This window comes from Oncorhynchus gorbuscha, linkage group LG08, assembly GCF_021184085.1.
Source record: "Oncorhynchus gorbuscha isolate QuinsamMale2020 ecotype Even-year linkage group LG08, OgorEven_v1.0, whole genome shotgun sequence".
NCBI classification, from domain to species: Eukaryota; Metazoa; Chordata; class Actinopteri; order Salmoniformes; family Salmonidae; genus Oncorhynchus; species Oncorhynchus gorbuscha.
Genome location: NC_060180.1, coordinates 10,687,430 through 10,709,579, shown reverse-complemented (window position 1 = coordinate 10,709,579; position 22,150 = coordinate 10,687,430). Strand labels below are relative to the sequence as shown.

Sequence of the window (22,150 nt, the reverse complement as noted above, 5' to 3'; positions counted from 1 at the left end):
ATTTATTGACAATTTTGATACCTTCTGGAAACACAGCTCATTTTAGAAGGAGGAAGGGATCCAAACAAATCATTTGGGTTCCTGGATCCTTTCACAGCATTATAAGGCTGCGTTGAGACAACGACTTATCAATGACCCAAGCCCAGCTCAGTTAATCTCAACCATTGTGTCTCTGAGTTGTCATAATGCTTCAGCAAATGTACATTATCCCAGGGGCATTGGAAGACACAATGTAAGTAACCTAATTACTGCCCTGAATGACTCTGCTGATCCCACTGCTATTGTATACAGTAATCATGTGCCTATGAACCAGAGTGATGCTGTAGGCACTGAGGCGGTGTGCCCTAGTAGGAAGTCCACTGTGTGCAGCTCACCCTGACCTAACATAAATAGCATGAGCATGTCCACTTCTGCTAAGCTTCCTAGTAAAGCAATGAAAATAATCAAGCATCCCAGAAAAGTGCAAAAAATAGCTCACGTTAACATATGTAGCCTAAGAAACAAGGTTCATGAAGTCAATAACTTGCTAGAAACTCACTTAGATAAGTACAGTGGTAGCAATACATGGTTATAACATCTACAGAAAATACAAACATGACAATGGGGGTAGTGTTGGGGTCTATAATAAGAACCACATTATTGTAAAGCTTAGAGAGGATCTCATGTTAAATACTGTTGAAGTCATTTTGATACATGTTAATCTGCCTCACCTAAAGCCCATTATTGTGGGAAGCTGCTATAGACCATCAAGTGTTAACAGTCAGTATCTTGATAATATGTGTGAAATGCTTGATAATGTATGTGATATCAACAGAGAGGTATATTTTCTGGGTGATTTCAGTATTGAATGGCTTTCATTAAGCTGCCCACTCAACAAAAATATTAAAACTGTAACCAGTGCCTGCGACCTGGTTCAGGTTATCAGTCAACCTACCAGGGTAGTTACAAACAACACAGGAATGAAATGATCAACATGTATTGATCACATATTTACAAATTCTGCAGAAATGTTGCTTTAATGTAGTGTCCAAATCCATCCGATGTAGTGATCACAATATAGTAACCATATCTAGGAAAACCAAGGTTCCAAAGGCTGGGCCTAGTAGAGTGTATAAGAGGTCATACAATACGTTGTGTAGTGATTCTTACATTGATGATGGAAATAATATTTGCTGGTCTGTGGTGTGTAATGAGGAGCAACCAGATGCTGCACTTGACACATTTATGAAATAGCTTATTCCAGTTACTAACAAGCATGCACCCATGAAGGAAATTACTTAAATTGTTAAATCCTTTTGGATTGATCAGGAAAATTGTATGGTTGAGAGGGATGAGGCAAAGGGTATGGCAAATAAGTCTGGCAGCACAACCGATCGGCAAACATACTGCAAATTGAGAAATCATGTGACTAAACTGCAAAAAAATAAGAATAAACTATGCTATGAAACAAAGATAAATTATATAAAAAATGATAGTGAAAAAAAGTTTTGGTGCTCCTTAAATACATTTTGGCGCAAAAATGGCAAACTCAGCTCATTGAATCAGATGGCTCATTCATCACAAAACCCACTGATATTGTCGACTACTATAATACTTTTTTCATTGGCAAAATGGTGATACTACACATCCAAGTATATCTGACCAAATTATGAAAAACAAGCATTTTAATTTTGAATTCTGTAAAGTGAGTGTGGAAGAGGATTTTTTTTTGGGGGGGGTCTATCAACAATGACAATCCACCGGGGTCTGACAAATTGGATGGAAAATTATGAGGATTATAGCAGACAATATTGGCAATCCTATTTGCCATATCTTCAATTTAAGCCTACTAGAAAGTGTGTGCCCTCAAGCCTTCAGGGAAGCAAAAGTCATTCCGCTACCTAAGAAAAGTAAGGCATCCTTTACTGGCTCATGCAGCCAACCAATCAACCTGTTACCAACCCGTAGTACATTTTCTGAAAAAAATAGTGGTTGACCAGATAGAATGCTATTTAACAGTAAACAAATTGACAACAGACTTTCAGCACGATAATAGGGAAGGACATTCAATAAGCACATCACTTACACAAATGACTGGTGAAATTTATGATAAAAAGATTGTGGAGGTTATTTTGTTAGACTTCAGTGTGGCTTTTGACATTATCAGTCATAGTCTGCTGCTGGAAAAATGTATGTGTTATGGCTTTACACCCCCTGCTATATTGTGGATAAAGAGTTACTGTACCTGTCTAACAGAACTCAGAGGGTGTTCTTTAATGGAACCCTCTCCAACATAATCCAGGTAGAATCAGGAATTCCGCAGGGCAGCTGTATTGGCCCCTTACTTTTTTCAATCTTCACTAATGACATACTACTGCCTTTGGGTAAAGTGTGTCTATGTATGCGGATGACTCAATAATATAAACGTCAGCTACTACAGCAACTGAAATGACTGCAACACATAACAAAGAGTTGCAGTTCATTTCAGCATGGGTGGCAAGGAATAAGTTAGTCCTAAATATTTCAAAAAGTAAAAGAATTGTATTTGGGACAAATCATTCACTAAACCCTAAACCTCAACTAAATCTTGTAATAAATAATGTGGAAATTGAGCAAGCTGTCATGGTCAAAACATAAAAAACAGATACATAAAAACATTTTCCTTAAAGTATATATTTATTTAAGTTTTAATATTACTCTCCCCACTTCAACAACAAAAAAACTTAAATAGATGCAATTTTGTCCTTGAAACATTTAATTAAAGTAATGTAGAATTCCATTAATTTCTATGCAGGACTGATTCTTCTGGGGAGTGCCAATATGCCCGACAGCTGGCTTTAAAACCTCCCATTACATAGCATCAGCAATCCTGGATTTATATAGATCATTGGGCCATACCTAAGGTGAGTTTTGACCCGAGTCAAATAACCATAAAGTAGCACTGTCTAAAACCCAGAAAATCCACTACTCTCTGAGATTCCCTTTGATGTGTTTGTGACTGTGTGTGTGTAGTACTCTTGGCAGCATTACTTCTGTGTGACATACTTTCAGAGAATTGCCATGGCTGGCGCAGTAACAACTCAGCATTAAAACATCAGGCCTTCGGTGACCAGGTCCCTTCGGAGCAGGTGACGTAACAGAAGTCTTTGAACAGCCAGCCGACTGGAATTTCTCAGGTTATGATTTGGAAGGAGTTTGTTCTGGGACGTAATTAGAGAGGCCCAGTGTTTGAAAAGGTTAAGTGCCTCGGAGTAGTAGTCAAATAAGTACAACGACTTAAACTACTTCACCATTTACAATTCAAGCGTGGACCATGTTCTCTTCATTTCTTGGCTCATCAATTAGGAATATTGACTTATTCATTCCTCTATGCCATTGTAACTTGGGGTGGGTAAATTGTGAAGGACCTGTTCCAATGATCACTTGCACTCAGAAATGTCTTTGCTGAAATGCACAGGAGATCTTAGATTTCAAGCTTTGAATAACAAGTGTTGCACACGATTGTAGTTATTTTCTCTGACCACCATTTGGGGACAAACTTCTGTAAAAATGCCACTTTAAATCGGACATAAAAGGGATTCTATGCACCACAGCTGGTCAACTAATAGTCACCATCAAACTCACCACCTCACAGACATGGTCCCAGATACTGTTTCTTGGAAAAAATAATGTGGAACACTTATCAGTCTATAACAGTAGACTCTCTCAATCTACCCACTCTAATGCCTCTTTCACACACACACACACACACACACACACACACACACACACACACACACACACACACACACACACACACACACACACACACACACACACACACACACACACACACACACACACACACACACACACACACACACACACACACACACACACACACACACACACACACACACACACACACACACACACACACACACACACACACACACACACACACACACACACTCGCCGCACCTGCAGTGTTTGTGTGGGCCACTCAGCGTCTCGATGACGAAGCATTCTCCATCGTTCAAGCAGTAGGCCAGGTCCTTCTCGTGACATTGCTTGAAATGCTCTGAGACCAATGGAGGAATGGTGGGTGATGCTGCAGGGAAAATAGAGAGATGACAGGAAAGGGAGACCGAGAAAGAGAGAGAAAAAAGACAGAGAATGTTAGTAAAAAAAACAAGGAACGCACTTCATCAGTTCAAATTCACACGATAAGACATGTGTTTCCTATCCAAGACTGAGTCGTAAACGACCATGTACACCACGTGTCACAAATGCAATACATAGGACTCAACAAGGCACTCCAAGAAAATAACAAATCCTCCCAACAAATTCCCCAGAAATGCCCAATAATGCCAAGCCGCGCTCTGCTGCAGCAGGAGTGGCCATGTGAGTGTTTTCCTATTTGCCTCCTCTGCAGGTTTCAGTAGAAGTGAAAGTGAACGTGCTGTAATACACTGTATGGAAAGTTAATACAAGGCCCAGAGTGTTTGCCCAGCTCCTGGTACATCACTGAGAGAAGATGAATGAGGAATGCTGATAATCTGACCTGCTGTGAATGTCTGCAGCGTTTGGAACTTGACTCCTCTCAATTATCAATAACACCAAGCCTGATGTACACAGAGCTTACGCTGTGGGGAGAATATCAACTTTGCCTAAGTGATGACAGTTCTATTAAAAGCTAGGCCATGCTTCAATGGTCCTTCATACATGGGGAGTTAGCCTAGCTAAACTGGAGTTGAGCCGTGCTGTTGTGTTTTTCATTTTACGTATGCTGTTTATTATACAGTGACAGTACACATTAATCAACATTTCAGCTTACAAATCCATGTAAATGCGTTGGAGTTACGTAGCTAAGGAACCAATGTACATCTGTAGTCCTGCAAAGAGTTGTAAGTTAGCAGACCTAGGTTGAAATAGTATTTGTTTTCTTTCAATTACTTTCATTACACTTGATTGAGCTTGTGTGATGCAATATAACCAATGACTTATAACCTACAGTGCAAATCCCACCCATATTTAGACAGTATTTGAAACAAAACAACTCCTGAGGATTTAGTTCATCAGACCTGGGCCTGTATCCACAAAGCATCTCATAGTGGAAAATGGATCATAAGTGCTGAGAATAGAAACATTTTACTCTTATGGATAAAAATAAAAGCTATGCATGAAGCCTCTTTAGTCAGGAGAATCCCACCTAGTCTACAGACATTTACGACACCTCATGAGCTGTCCTAATCAGTTAAGTGTTACCAGCAAGTGTCTTAATAGTAGAACATTGCAGCAAGTCAGTGGTTCCGGTGCCACATACAGTTGCTTTGATGTTGTTTCTATATGATCATATTTCTACACTGAACAGAAATATAAATGCTACATGTAAAGTGTTGGTCCGATGTTTCATAAGCTGAAATAAAAGATCCCAGAAATGTATTGTATGCACAGAAGCGTATTTCTCTCAAATTGTGTTATTCTGTTTGTGAGCATTTCTCATTGCCAAGATAATCCATCCACCTGACAGTTATGGCATATCAAGAAGCTGATTAAACAGCATGATCATTGCACAGGTGCACTTTTTTTCCACAACCACAGGCCATGTGTATGGGCAAATGGTTTTAAGATGTCAACATTCTGAACAGTGCCCCATGGTGGTATGGGCAGGCATAAGCTATGGACAATGAACATAATTGCATTTTATCCATGACAATTTGAATGCATTGTCACGTTCTGTCCATCGTTCGTATGTGTTTTCCTTGTTTTAGTGTTGGTCAGGACAGGAGCTGGGTGGGCATTCTATGTTGTGTGTCTGGTTTGTCTATTTCTATGTTTGGCCTGATATGGTTCTCAATCAGAGGCAGGTGTTAGTCATTGTCTCTGATTGGGAACCATATTTAGGTAGCCTGTTTTGTGTTGGGTTTTGTGGGTGATTGTTCCGGTCTCTGTGTTTGCACCAGATAGGACTGTTTAGGTTTTCACTTTTCTTGTTTTATATAGTCTGTTCATGTATAGTCGTCTTTATTAAAAACATGAATAACCACCACGCTGCATTTTGGTCCGCCTCTCTTTCACCAGAAGAAAACCCTTACATGCATAGAGATCCCGTGACGAGATCCTGAGGCCTATTGTCGTGCTACTCATCCGCTGCCATCAACTCATGTTTCAGCAGGATAATGCATGGCCCCATGTCGCAAGGATCTGTACTCAATTTCAGGAAGCTAAAAATGTCCCAGTTCTTCCATGGCCTGCATACTCACCCATTGATTGACGTGTATGATAGCGTTTTCCAGTTCCCGCCAATATTCAGCAACTTCACGTAAACATTGAAGGGACAACATTTCACAGGTGACAATCAACAGCCTGATCAACTCCAATGATAAGGAGATGTTCCACACTGCATGAGGCAAATGGTGCCTACACCAGATTTGTTATTTAACTAGGTAAGTCAGTTAAGAACAAATTATTATTTACAATGACAGCCTACCCCGGCCAAACCCTCCCGACGCTGGGCCAATTGTGCGCCACCATTGTTGTGATACAGCCCGGGATCGAACCCAGGTCTGTAGTGAAGCATCTAGCACTGCGAAGCAGTGCTTTAGACCACTGCGCCACTCAGGATACTGACTGGTTTTCGGTTCCACGCCCCTACATTTTTTTTAAGTATCTGTGACCAACGGATGCATGTCTGTATTCCCAGTCATGTGAAATCCACAGATTAGGCCCCTATAAATGTATTTCATTTGACTGATTTCCTTATATGAACTGTAACTCAGTAAAATCTTTTAAATTGTTGCATGTTGCATTTTTGTTTTGTTCAGTGTATTTATGCTCCATCCATAAATAATATAGACCTACATACAACAGTAGCCAATCTCTTGTACTTTTGACTGATTTAATGTGAAGCCTATTTCCCATGATATGACTAAAAACTTATGATATGACTAAACTAGACTAGGCTAATAAATAAATGTGTTTCTTTCGATTATTTAATTACCTACATCATGTTCTTTCAAGTTATCCATTTAGAGACCAACATCACGTTGTTAAAAATATATATCTATATTGGGCATGCAACATTATCGGCAAGTGACTTGATGCCTCCCATGTAACAGTGATGTAGAGTTGTTAAACGGGGGTGGCTAGTGAGTGTGTTGATATAACGGTAACATTGTAAAAATGGTGTTTTTTACAACCATCAGAATTGGTTAAAACAAGGTTATGCATGCCAACATATTAGTTAAGAGTAGTGATCCTGTCAGGCGGAAATGATATCAAACGTTTTACCATGACAACGTTTCATGTACAGTCACAGTCACTGTGGTTGTCAGAAGTGTGCCATGTCGAGTGTACAACTGCTGATGCCTCATTGTGATTGGTTATTCCCCATCATTTGCATCAATGTCAATTAGAGTCATCGCTATATTTCCTTTGCGGTGCCTCAAACTGTCACGATTACCAGCTAAGATAAACTTTTATGAGTTGGTATTACTAATGGCTCAGAATTGTCTTATTCAGCTCAGCGGTGTCTTATTAACATCAACCTAAACCTGACTATGAGCTGGGATTTTTTTGATGAGTTTCCGAGGGATCAGAAATACAATTAAGTCTAATTCTGCTGTTGTTCATAGAGGAAGGAGTAGAACGGAGTAGATTCAGAAAGGACATTATTATATTCATTATCACTGAATAAAGCTCACAACGACAGCCAGCATGTACATAATGTCCATGTCCATTCTAATTTGTTCTTCTACAAGCAATGCTTTGGTGTTGCTCCAACATCATCCCTACAGTATAATGTCCCCCGGGCCTTGCCTGAGAGTCCTTCCCATTGGCTCTGGTGATGTTACACTTAGATTCCCTGGCGTAAAAAGATATTTAATTTGGGGTTAAGAGCACTTCCCTTGCTGTGCCAGACTTTGAGAGGCACTCTTACTGGAGATGTTCCCCTCTGTGACAACACACCCAGTGAAACGAGCCTCAGTTCCTCTGGATGATATTGTCTGTGCATGCAGAGAGTCTCTCAACCAGAGGTCCACATCGTCAAGTAGCCAACATCCATGAAGCACACTGGAGAGCCTCTATTGTTTTAAACAACCTAGACCTGATTTTAATGCTAGGCTTGTTGGCTTTTCAGCATCACAAACTGCCCAAAGACGATGGCAGTACAACAGCTATTTTCTCTTTTTGTAATGAATTATGGAGATATCACGACTCTTCAAAAGAAAGTTGGGAATCGAAGGACAGATGACTTCATAAGGAGACAGCTGCCTGTCAATCTCAGAGGAAACCAGGTGACATTTAGACCAGTGTTTCCCAACTCCAGTACTCCAGTACCCCCAACAGTACACCTTTTAATTGAAACCCTGGACAAGCACACCTGATTCAACTTGTCAGCTAATCATCAAGCCCCCAATGAGATGAATGAGGTGTGTTTGTCCAGGGCGACAATGAAAATGTGTACTGTTGGGGGTACTGGAGGACCAGGGCTGGGAAACACTGATCTAGACTCATCTGTGGAGAGTCCCTCCCATCAGATCAATGCACCACTATTAGGTCATGGATAACACGGATAACATGGATAACACAGGTTTCCACTCTCGTTTCCTCCCCCCCAGTGATAGGGTAAAAACTAAAACGTGCATGTGGGGTACAGCACAGAATTCGGGTAACCCTGCTGTATGGAACTGTGATAATGATTGAGGCATTGACACCCAGGGCTAAAACTATAGAGCTCCACTTCAGGGAGTTCCTCAGGGCACTCCAAACTGCAGAGATCGTTCTGTTTGGTCAGTATGTCAGCCCAGCGATTTGAGTGCTTGGTTTGAGATGGGTGTAGTGTTTCACTGCTCACATAGAGAGGTGATGTTGTGATGGCAGGGTGTGAAGAACACTTTAGGACATTGTGATTTCTAAGTTGAGAAATAGACCTTATGCTGTCTGTCGCATCCTTCAGTCTCGGTTTGTCTTTCTCTGGGAGTGTGTTTGTGTTGTGCAAGGAAGCGTTGGAGGAGGTTAAGGGATGAGATTCCCGTGGGCACCGTGGTAATAGCGTCCTTCAAAAGTGACATTCCCCCGATGCATTGCCTGGGAGTCTGACTGATAGTGAAGGTCGCTGAGTATCGATCGCCCAAGGAACAGAGAGTATAACGACAACACAGAACGAAGTGGGCCAAAAATGGGAAACAAGGGCTCCTGTAGTGAAATAGTTGTTATAGTAGGAATGCCCTGTACTGTCCTCTCAGTACTATATCTTTCTCTGTGGCACGCTAGTTAGCAATGCATATGACAAGCATTCCATTTACGTTTTAGTCATTTAACAGACGCTCTTACCCAGAGCATCTTACAGGTGCATATAGTGTTAAGTGCCTTGCTCAAGGGCACTTCAACTGATTTGTTTAATTTAGTCTGCTAGGGGATTCAAACCAGAGAGCTATCAATTACTGACCCAACGTTCTTAACCACTAGGTTACCGCCCTACATCAGACGTTTCATTTTTTAAGTCTTTTTCATTTCGAAAAGGGGCGGGTTAGATGGATGTCCCCTGAGGGTACAGGAACAACCAGGAATAATTCTGCTGTAGGCTGTTTCTTGTTTGGTTTAGTGACAGTAGAACTGGCTGTGGTCTAAACCCCTTTCATAGCCCATGAATCTCAGTGTAGCAAGCATTTCATATCTCAAATTACACCATTAGCAGAATAGTAGTCTCAAGATAATGACTCAAATGTCCAAACTAACAATTAGCTTCTTCAAATGAAGGGGATCCAGTGCTCCCTCCACTGTTCTGTGGGATGTGTAGTAATCCGTTATACTTATATTGTACTGTATGTTTCTCTAATGAAATGTTGGTATTTCTTACCATGTTAATTGCTGGTAATTCTTCTATGTTAATTGTTGATAAAGATGACCAAGATACCCATTTAATATGGAAAACTTCAAGTAACGTGTTTCTAATGAATGAGGAGTGTAGCATCTATCAGCCCCATGACCAGTAGTCCACCCGGCTCACTTCAATTAAAAACTCACGTGCTAATGTGCCTAATGACATCATGATATTATACAGTTTTAGCTCAGATTGTGGCCTCTGTTCCACTGAGAAGAGTTGCCACTGACCTGCCCCACTCTGAGGCCAATCACGGAAGTCACACAGAGGGAAACACTTAGGGATCCACAACAGCATGCACTGGGTGGGGGGAGGGACTTGTTTGTTATGTATGTTTTGTGCTCCTCTTTCACCCTCCATCCTTCCTGCTGTCATCCCTCGTTCCACCATTCACTACCTGCTATCCTGTCCACCTCAAACTAGCCTCCCATTCGGACTAAGGGGGTCAATGGCAATTTCCTAGTACAAAAGGAAGGGCATCTCTCATCCCCTCTCTCCCCAGGCTACACTGAGTACGTGGCCCACTCTCTCCAGATTGGCCCCCAGTCTATTTATGCAGCCAATGATGGACAAAAGAACAGCAATCTCCCTAGCACAATGGTTAGGTCTATAGGTACTGAGAGGTGTGTGTGTGTGTGTGTGTGTGTGTGTGTGCGCGCGTGTGTGTGTGTGTGTGTGTGTGTGTGTGTGTGTGTGTGTGTGTGTGTGTGTGTGTGTGTGTGTGTGTGTGTGTGTGTGTGTGTGTGTGTGTGCGTGTGTGCGTGTGCGTGTGCGCGTGTGTGTGTGTGTGTGTTTGTGGGTGACACTGGTCAGCGGAGTATGGGGAATTCAATTACACAGAGGCAGTGTAAAGCCATGACTGCTGCAACATGGCATATTTTCTGTCTATAGCATGACGTGTCTGACCAGGAATGCCTGGTTCACGCTGCACAGTGGGACCCTGAACAAAGTAACACATGGAAGGAAATATACATTCAAACACACCTCCATTTCCATTCACTGACTACACCCCCCCACAGAGACACAGTCACATGCACATGCTTTCAGTGACATCTGGCAGGTAGGGATATTCTGACTGACTAATCTGTCTCTATCTGTCTTTCCAGTCTAGCCACAAAGCTGACCCCATATCTCTCTCTCTGTTGCTCTCTCTCTCCCAGCCTACTGACGATACATCCACCTGCACCGCCACAGTTAAATGTCCTTTAGCTTTGTTCCATCCCTGTTCTCATCACTCATCACTCATCGACATTCATATAGCAGGCTTTTCTCTTCAATATCACATGTCAACAGTGCATTAGGTCCAGCCGTCGTAAATATGCCAAGAGCTCTTTAATACCTCTATCTACATGCTGACACCATGCATGTCTGGTCTCCATTTATCTGGCAGAGTAGTCACACCTTGCTCACACCATCAGGCCAAGGATTATAAAGCGGAGGGACAACACGGTCCTTCCATCAGGCCAAGGATTATAGAGGAGAGGGACAACACTGTCCTTCCATCAGGCCAAGGATTAGAGAGGAGAGGGACAACACTGTCCTTCTATCAGGCCAAGGATTAGAGAGGAGAGGGACAACACTGTCCTTCCATCAGGCCAAGGATTAGAGAGGAGAGGGACAACACTGTCCTTCCATCAGGCCAAGGATTAGAAAGGAGAGGGACAACATTGGCCTTTCATCAGGCCACGGATTATAGAGGAGAGGGACAACACTGTCCTTCCATCAGGCCAAGGATTATAGAGGAGAGGGACAACATTGTCCTTCTATCAGGCCAAGGATTATAGAGGAGAGGGACAACATTGTCCTTCCATCAGGCCAAGGATTAGAGAGAGGGACAACACTGTTCTTCCATCAGGCCAAGGATTAGAGAGGAGAGGGACAACACTGTCCTTCCATCAGGCCAATGATTATAGAGGAGAGGGACAACACTGTCCTTCCATCAGGCAACTGATTATAGAGGAGAGGGACAACACTGTCCTTCCATCAGGCCAATGATTATAGAGGAGAGGGACAACACTGTCCTTCGATCAGGCCAATGACTATAGAGGAGAGGAAATTCACTGTCCTTCCATCAGGCCAAGGATTAGAGGGGAGAGGGACAACACTGTCCTTCCATCAGGCCAAGGATTATAGAGGAGAGGGACAACACTGTCCTTCCATCAGGCCAAGGATTAGAGAGGAGAGGGACAACACTGTCCTTCCATCAGGCCAAGGATTAGAGAGGAGAGGGACAACACTGTCCTTCCATCAGGCCAATGATTATAGAGGAGAGGAACAACACTGTCCTTCCATCAGGCCAAGGATTATAGAGGAGAGGGACAACACTATCCTTCTATCAGGCCAAGGATTAGAGAGGAGAGGGACAACACTGTCCTTCCATCAGACCAATGAACATAGAGGAGAGGAACAACACTGTCCTTCCATCAGGCCAAGGATTAGAGAGGAGAAGGACAACACTGTCCCTCCATCAGGCAACTGATTATAGAGGAGAGGGACAACACTGTCCTTCCATCAGGCCAAGGATTATAGAGACAACACTGTCCTTTTATCACCTGGCTGCCTCCCGTCTGACACTGTATAGGCCAATGACGCCTTACTAATGATGCTGGGCTCATGATGTTTGTCCCAATTATGTTTGTCCAAATGATGCTGGAATCGGTCTCAGAAACACTGTTTGGTTGATCTGAAATAGTGGTCAGTTTGGGAGGTTGGATTTATGGAACGGCTTAAATGTTTTTAGTGCAAAACCCCCTAATGCAGATTTGTCAACATCAACCAAAATTATTTGAAATCGATTAAACCAATGGATGTTAAATCACATACTGTTATTCAAAAGGCCAAGAGGTCAAAAGCTAGTAGGGGTCAAACATTGTTCGGAAAGTTGTCTTCATGATGCAAGAGCATAGATTGAGGGGAACCTCAGACTTGTTTCATCCTGTTCTGGGATTCAAACTAGCAGCCTTTCTGTGACCAGCCCAATTCTCTAACTGCTAGGCTACCTGCTGCCCTAAATGCATTTTACAGGGAGTTCAGAACCTCTGCTGCCACATGGAATTTAACAACTGTATATAAGTCATCCATCTCCATTGTAGCAGTACTGCAATGCTAATGTGTCCATTTCAGATGGTGTTACTCTGTTATTACATAACTCCAACATCTTGATCATGGAAACATGGGAGCAATTGACATTGTTGATGTTGACATTGCATTGGGGATATTGTTTAAACCCACATTCTACTGAGATTCTGCAATCTAATGTTTTTATCAGCATAATAAATTGCTTGAGGAAGTTGTGTCAGCAGTCTGCCTGTCAATGTTCCTCTTCAGTAGCTTTAACCTGAATCACTTAGATCACTTAACCCGACTCACTTAGATCACTCAACCTGAATCACTTAGAATCACTTAACCTGAATCACTTAGATCACTTAACCTGAATCACTTAGATCACTCAACCTGAATCACTTAGAATCACTCAACCTGAATCACTTAGATCACTTAACCTGAATCACTTAGAATCACTTAACCTGAATCACTTAGAATCACTTAGATCTACAATTGAAGGTCCAAGTGTTTTCACTGTATTCTACCCCACTGTTGAATTACTGGACTCAGTATTTCAGACTGAAAGTCACCTTCCCCTGAGTGTTGTTGGAACTTACCTGTTTCTGATAGGCAAATGATCACCTGCTATGCATCTGGGTAATATTTAGTAGTAGCCTATACTGTAGTTGCACTTCAAACCTGGACAGACCTGGAGACTACAGATTTAATCAGAAATATTTAAATATGTGCATTAGCAATGGGATGAGGATAAAGAGTGGACATTTCAACCCATCCACCTTCTTCAACTGTGTTTTCAAAACAACAGAAACAAACCCAAGAGACTCCGACTCAACCCCAATCCCTAATCAGTGTTCTCAGATATCAGACAGAAGTCTCCTGATTATTACATGTGAATGTGCCCTGCTGCATCAGGTCTCGTTGTACTCCACTAGATTATACAAAACAGAGCAAGGGAGGCAAGATTACTGGCCAATTGGATCAATAAGAGGGTCTTTGAAGATTTACAGGATATCTAATCATCGATCTGCAGGGGAAAAGTAAGTGTGCAGTTCAAAGAGAGTCTGGGAATAGCAGTGTTAGTCTCCATCAGTAACGCCATGGTAAATTGCGTTATGTAAGACTAACTGTTTGTAACGATTAATTTCACATTTTTTGTCGTCTAATGTTATGAAACCATTTATACATAATCAAAGCCACAAACACAGGCAGGTAAACACTCACAAAGGGTGAACAGAGCATTCATGAAAATGGCATTAGTGTCAAGCCTTTGTGTTGATTTTATAGCAAGATCTATGACAGAGCTAACTTTGAACATCCGAGAGAATGAGACAACCACCCTGTCCCTGGCTCCACTCTTCGCCCCTCTCTGAATTTCCTGATCGATTTGTCAGCTTCTGTTCTTTCCCCTGATATAACGAAACACAGTGTGACTTTGTTAATTAAGCTCTAGAGGAAGCTATTACTTCAGGGACAGGTTCAATTGTCCTCGCTCTGAAGCATCAGTGGCTCTGGGCTTATAATCATACTATCCAGAGAGAGAGAGAGAGAGAGAGAGAGAGAGAGAGAGAGAGAGAGAGAGAGAGAGAGAGAGAGAGAGAGAGAGAGAGAGAGAGAGAGAGAGAGAGAGAGAGAGAGAGAGAGAGAGAGAGAGAGAGAGAGAGAGAGAGAGAGAGAGAGAGAGAGAGAGAGAGAGAGAGAGAGAGAGAGAGAGAGAGAGAGAGAGAGAGAGAGAGAGAGAGAGAGAGAGAGAGAGAGAGAGAGAGAGAGAGAGAGAGAATGAGGAGAGAGGGGGAGAAAGAAGAGAGAGGGAGAGAAAGAGGAGAGAGGGAGAGAAGCAGACTGCTTGCATAACTGCAATTTACCCCCTCTCTGTCTATCTCTTCCTGTTGAACATGTATTGTATAAGGACCTCATTGTACTTCATTTTCATCATCTTCTATTGTCAACTATGAGCCAGACTACTGATGATCGCACCAAATTGCCCATTGATTAGACAACTTCATCTGGAACTTCTTTAAGTATAAAGGCATGTTCACATAGACAGAATGAACAAGATAGTACTGTAGGCTGGCAGAGCTTGGAGTATTGGCAGCTTTAGACAGACCATAAATGATACCAGGCTATAATTTAAATGTAAATGAATTTATTAGGCCCTAATCTATGGATTTCACATCACTGGCAATACATATATGCTGGTAGAGCGTCCCAAACATGCTCAATTTATGACATCTCTGGTGAGTATTCAGGCCATAGATGAACTTGGACATTTTCAGCTTCCAGGACTTGTGTACAGATCCTTGCGACATGGACATGAGGTGATGGTGGTGGATGAATGGCACGACAACGGGCCTCAGGATCTCGTCACAGTATCTCTGTGCATTCAAATTGCCATGGATAAAATTGAATTGTATTCATTATCCGTAGCTTATGCCTGCCCATACCATAACCCCACCACCACCCACCACTCACTCACACGGCACCATACACATCGTCTGCGGTTGTGAGGCCAGTTGGACATGCTGCCAACTTCTCTAAAACGACATTGGAGGTGGCTTATGGTAGAGAAATGTACATTAAATTGTCTGGCAACATCTCTGGTTGACATTCCTGCAGTCAGCATGCCAATTGCACGCTCCCTCAAAACTTGAGACATCTGTGGCATTGTGTTGTGTGACAAAACTGCAGATTTTAGAGAGGCCTTTTATTGTCCCCAGCACAAGGTTCATCTGTGTAAGGATATGCCATGCCTGTCAGGTGGATGTGTATTATCTTGGCAAAGGAGAAATGCTCACTTTGTGCACAACATTTGAGAGAAATCAGCGTTTTGTGTGTATGGAAAAGGTCTGGGATCTTTTATTTCAGCTCACTTCACATGTTGCGTCTATATTTTTGTTCAGTGTATGTACCCTCAGGGGAATTATATTCACGAGATAAGCACAGGTCAGCTAGAACTGGCCTGCCCCTGCTCTGTCCAGATGCTCATCAGTTGTTGTGCTATGAGGAGTGGGGAGGAAGAGGGGGGTGATCGGAGTTCAGGTTTTATATTATACAATATCCCCCCTGACACATGGTCTGCGGCAAGCGAACTGAAGGCAGGACCAGAATGCTGATTGGGCATCAGAGGAGGTAGTGCAGCTGTGAGAATCATTTTTGATTGGACCATGATAGTAGGGCCCAGTTCTAAGGAGAAAAGGGGTAAGATATGACTGAATCAATGGGGTACGGGCCAGCCTGTGACTCAAACTGCTGATTGGTGGCAAGCCTATGAAGCAGAACGCTCAATGGAGAAAGCACGGGGGGATGGGTGGACTCTGTTTAAATAAGCTTGAACAGCATTATGAGTCAACAATCAAAAGGTTCAATATGCTTGGAATCATTTTAGCATAAGCTTTGTCTCCAGGGCCGGAGATTCCATTATTTCCAATATGCGAATACAGCATAAGGCATGTGAAGTCAAAGAAAACATGTAGTAAATGTGTTTCTTATGGTGCCCAAAATGCCCTAGAAATGCAATGACCCTGAGTCTCAAACCCAGCATGTAAATTAGTGGTCTTCAGCCTAAGAAAAGAAAATACAGCAACAATGTCTTGAGCGGAGTAAGTGGAATGGTGTCAACATGGTTTCTATGTGTTTGATGCCATTCCATCTGCGCCGTTCCAGCCATTATTATGAGCCGTCCTCCCTTCAGCAGCCTCCACCGGTACCAGCACAGCGTCCTGCAGTCTTTCTGCACAGCAGTCTTCAGCGGGTTCCATTAGGGCGGGGATTCTTTCTCAAATACAACCAGATTTCTAATAACAGGATATCTATTAGTGTGAATCTAAAGCAGGAGACAAGTAAACATTAATAATATTTTCACACCGGGTAAAAAAAAAGAACTATGTGTAAATATGATCAAACATAATGATCAAATCAAATCAAATCAAATTGTATTTGTCACATACACATGGTTAGCAGATGTTAATGCGAGTGTAGCGAAATGCTTGTGCTTCTAGTTCTGACAATGCAGTGATAACCAACAAGTAATCTAACTAACAATTCCAAAAATACTGTCTTATACACAGTGTAAGGGGATGAGGAACATGTACATAAGGATATATGAATGAGTGATGGTACAGAGCAGCATACAGTAGATGGTATCGAGTACAGTATATACATATGAGATGAGTGTGTAGACAAAGTAAACAAAGTGGCATAGTTAAAGTGGCTAGTGATACATGTGTTACATAAGGATGCAGTCGATGATGTAGAGTACAGTATATACATATGCATATGAGATGAATAATGTAGGGTAAGTAACATTATATAAGGTAGCATTGTTTAAAGTGGCTAGTGATATATTTACATCATTTCCCATCAATTCCCATTATTAAAATGGCTGGAGTTGGGTCAGTGTCAATGACAGTGTGTTGGCAGCAGCCACTCAGTGTTAGTGGTGGCTGTTTAACAGTCTGATGGCCTTGAGATAGAAGCTGTTTTTCAGTCTCTCGGTCCCAGCTTTGATGCACCTGTACTGACCTCGCCTTCTGGATGATAGCGGGGTGAACAGGCAGTGGTTCGGGTGGTTGATGTCCTTGATGATCTTTATGGCCTTCCTGTAACAACGGATGGTGTAGGTGTCCTGGAGGGCAGGTAGTTTGCCCCGGTGATGCGTTGTGCAGTCCTCACTACCCTCTGGAGAGCCTTACGGTTGAGGGCGGAGCAGTTGCCGTACCAGGCGGTGATACAGCCCGCCAGGATGCTCTCGATTGTGCATCTGTAGAAGTTTGTGAGTGCTTTTGGTGACAAGCCGAATTTCTTCAGCCTCCTGAGGTTGAATAGGCGCTGCTGCGCCTTCTTCACGACGCTGTCAGTGTGAGTGGACCAATTCAGTTTGTCTGTGATGTGTATGCCGAGGAACTTAAAACTAGCTACCCTCTCCACTACTGTTCCATCGATGTGGATAGGGGGTGTTCCCTCTGCTGTTTCCTGAAGTCCACAATCATCTCCTTAGTTTTGTTGACGTTGAGTGTGAGGTTATTTTCCTGACACCACACTCCGAGGGCCCTCACCTCCTCCCTGTAGGCCGTCTCGTCGTTGTTGGTAATCAAGCCTACCACTGTTGTGTCGTCCGCAAACTTGATGATTGAATTGGAGGCGTGCGTGGCCACGCAGTCGTGGGTGAACAGGGAGTACAGGAGAGGGCTCAGAACGCACCCTTGTGGGGCCCCCGTGTTGAGGATCAGCGGGGAGGAGATGTTGTTGCCTACCCTCACCACCTGGGGGCGGCCCGTCAGGAAGTCCAGTACCCAGTTGCACAGGGCGGGGTCGAGACCCAGGGTCTCGAGCTTGATGACGAGCTTGGAGGGTACTATGGTGTTGAATGCCGAGCTGTAGTCGATGAACAGCATTCTCACATAGGTATTCCTCTTGTCCAGGTGGGTTAGGGCAGTGTGCAGTGTGGTTGAGATTGCATCGTCTGTGGACCTATTTGGGCGGTAAGCAAATTGGAGTGGGTCTAGGGTGTCAGGTAGGGTGGAGGTGATATGGTCCTTGACTAGTCTCTCAAAGCACTTCATGATGACGGAAGTGAGTGCTACGGGCGGTAGTCGTTTAGCTCAGTTACCTTAGCTTTCTTGGGAACAGGAACAATGGTGGCCCTCTTGAAGCATGTGGGAACAGCAGACTGGTATAGGGATTGATTGAATATGTCCGTAAACACACCGGCCAGCTGGTCTGCGCATGCTCTGAGGGCGCGGCTGGGGCTGCCGTCTGGGCCTGCAGCCTTGCGAGGGTTAACACGTTTAAATGTCTTACTCATCTCGGCTGCAGTGAAGGAGAGACCGCATGTTTCCGTTGCAGGCCGTGTCAGTGGCACTGTATTGTCCTCAAAGCGGGCAAAAAAGTTATTTAGTCTGCCTGGGAGCAAGACATCCTGGTCCGTGACTGGGCTGGATTTCATCTTGTAGTCCGTGATTGACTGTAGACCCTGCCACATGCCTCTTGTGTCTGAGCCATTGAATTGAGATTCCACTTTGTCTCTGTACTGACGCTTAGCTTGTTTAATAGCCTTACGGAGGGAATAGCTGCACTGTTTGTATTCAGTCATGTTGCCAGATACCTTGCCCTGATTAAAAGCAGTGGCGCTTTCAGTTTCACGCGAATGCTGCCATCAATCCACGGTTTCTGGTTAGGGAATGTTTTTATCGTTGCTATGGGAACGACATCTTCAACGCACGTTCTAATGAACTCGCACACCGAATCAGCGTATTCGTCAATATTCCCATCTGACGCAATACGAAACATGTCCCAGTCCACGTGATGGAAGCAGTCTTGGAGTGTAGAATCAGCTTGGTCTGACCAGCGTTGGACAGACCTCAGCGTGGGAGCCTCTTGTTTTAATTTCTGTCTGTAGGCAGGGATCAGCAAAATGGAGTCGTGGTCAGCTTTTCCGAAAGGGGGGCGGGGCAGGGCCTTATATGCGTCGCGGAAGTTAGAGTAACAATGATCCAAGGTTTTACCACCCCTGGTTGCGCAATCGATATGCTGATAAAATTTAGGGAGTCTTGTTTTCAGATTGGCTTTGTTAAAATCCCCAGCTACAATGAATGCAGCCTCCGGATAAATGTTTTCCAGTTTGCAAAGAGTTAAATAAAGTTCGTTCAGAGTCATCGATGTGTCTGCTTGGGGGGGGATATATACGGCTGTGATTATAATCGAAGAGAATTCTCTTGGAAGATAATGCGGTCTACATTTGATTGTGAGGAATTCTAAATCAGGTGAACAGAAGGATTTGAGTTCCTGTATGTTTCCTTCATCACACCATGTCCCGTTAGTCATGAGGCATACGCCCCCGCCACTCTTCTTACCAGAGAGATGTTTGTTTCTGTCGGCGCGATGCGTGGAGAAACCCGTTGGCTGCACCGCCCTGGATAGCGTTTTCCCAGTAAGCCATGTCTCCGTAAAGCAAAGAACGTTGCAGTCTCTGATGTCCCTCTGGAATGCCACCCTTGCTCGGATTTCATCAACCTTGTTGTCGAGAGACTGGACATTGGCAAGAAGAATACTGGGAAGTGGTGCGCGATGTGCCCTTTTTCGGAGTCTGACCAGAACACCGCCGCGTTTCCCTCTTTTTCGGAGTCGTTTCCTTGGGTCGCTGCATGCGATCCATTCCGTTGTCCTGTTTGTAAGGCAGAACACAGGATCCGCGTCGCGGAAAACATATTCTTGGTCGTACTGATGGTGAGTTGACGCTGATCTTATATTCAGTAGTTCTTCTCGACTGTATGTAATGAAACCTAAGATGACCTGGGGTACTAATGTAAGAAATAACACGTAAAAAAAAACAAAAAACTGCATAGTTTCCTAGGAACGCGAAGCGAGGCGGCCATCTCAGTCGGCGCCGGAAGTACAAGATAAGAATGACAGTATATAGAAAACAAAGAAAAATATATGTCTATACGAGTCTATGTGATTAGTGCGTGTGTTAAAGTTGGAGGGATAATTTTGCATCTCCCTGAGGCGTGCTCTGTCTTTCTAGTGCTCCCTATAAGGTCGGCTGTATTTGTATTCAGGCCTTTATTGAGGGCTTGGCAACTGTGAATGGAGAGCTCCATTTCTAAAGCAAATCGTTAGGGACTCTCAGGGTTGATGCCTCTTTGTGTATGGCTCGTTAGGGCTCTGGAAACACCAACACGTGAAATGCACGTGCACAACAAGTGAAATGCTGAACTTATAACAAGAATAGACCATAATGTAACAATGCAGCTGAAGTGGCTGTTACAGAGACAGCAAAGCATGGTGAAAGCAATGCCATAACACTCTGTTACCATGCCACAATATGACGAGATTCTTTCAGATATATCATATATCAAATGTTAACAGTTTCAATAATGACTGAAAGGTCAAATTGATGCCAGATCCTAAGTTGTCAAAACTATTTTGAAGAGAAGATTATGCAGGCATTGAATGCCACTTCATGTGGTGCTATATGAAGCCCTGGTATTATTCCAGTACTACACTGATTGGCTCTTACATATAGGGGCCCACATCATAAGGCAATAGATGGTGGGAGGATGTTAATAAATACAGTAGAGTAAAAAGCAACACAAATGTCACAGTAAAATGCATCAGTAAAGAAAGATCTGGTTGTGTAGCCCCCTGCCTACATCACAAGGCTACAACAGAGTGCTAGATCATATGGCGGTGTCTGGGGGAGTGGGTGAAGTCAAGAACACACACGCCCACAAGAGCGGCAGAGCATTTCTCTCTCACTCAAACGTCAACACCCAGGAGCACGCACACAGTGGCCTCACCTCACTTTCATGGCTGCTTGCACGTCCTCCCTTTCTCACTCCCTCTCACTCCCCCCCCTCTCTCTCTCTCTCCCTCCTACTCTCCCAGTATAATCTTGTTGCCAGTCAATTTCAGTGTATTCCCACATTAACTCATCCCCCTTTGTTGATGATGCTTAGCTCTTACCCCCACCCCCTTGTAATTTGTATCGCACAGCCCACTGATTAGCAGTGACAGAGCTGAAATTAGAGATCTCTCTCCCTTTTTCTCTCTCTCTCTCTCTCTCTCTCTCTCTCTCTCTCTCTCTCTCTCTCTCTCTCTCTCCACTCTTAGAAAAACAGGTTCTGAAAGTAGACCCCTTTTTGGTTTCAGATAGATCCCTTTTGGGTTCCTTGTAGAACCCTCCGTGCAAAGGGTTCTACATGGAACCCGAAAGGGTTCTAAATGTAACCAATGGTTCCTCAAAGGGTTTTCCTATGGGGACAGCTGGAGAACCTGTTTATGTTCTAGATAGCACTTTGTTTTCTAAGAGTGTATTTCTCTGTCACTCTCTCTCTCTATCTCTGTCTCTCTCTCTAAAACAGTTTAATACACATCATAGACACAGTTGGAGGAGAGTAGGCAGAGAATTTCATCACACAAATGTTCTATCATTTATGGTCAAATGGTTAGCTTTTCAGCTCTGTATCTTAGTTATTTGTGCTTATCTGTGTCCTTCTTTTCCAATTAGGTTTGTGGTTATTTTATTAGAAAACCAATTTTCACATCGGCCTATGAACTTAGCTCTGGCAAGATCTACACTTAGCTAATATAATAATAATATATGCCATTTAGCAGACGCTTTTATCCAAAGCGACTTACAGTCATGTGTGCATACATTCTACGTATGGGTGGTCCCGGGGATCGAACCCACTACCCTGGCGTTACAAGCGCCATGCTCTACCAACTGAGCTACAGAAGGACTAG

At 43.4% G+C, this 22,150-nt stretch overlaps 1 protein-coding gene across 2 annotated transcripts in view; it reads right to left on the bottom strand.

Annotated features, from left to right (window-relative positions):
• Positions 1 to 22,150, bottom strand: part of LOC124041182 (pro-neuregulin-3, membrane-bound isoform-like) — a 448,412-nt gene that overhangs the window by 171,271 nt on the left and 254,991 nt on the right. For both annotated transcript variants that reach the window (XM_046358455.1, XM_046358456.1), the window contains exon 2: positions 3,940 to 4,069. In XM_046358455.1, the coding sequence (XP_046214411.1) occupies positions 3,940 to 4,069 (130 nt within the window). The remainder of the gene's footprint in view (positions 1 to 3,939; positions 4,070 to 22,150) is intronic.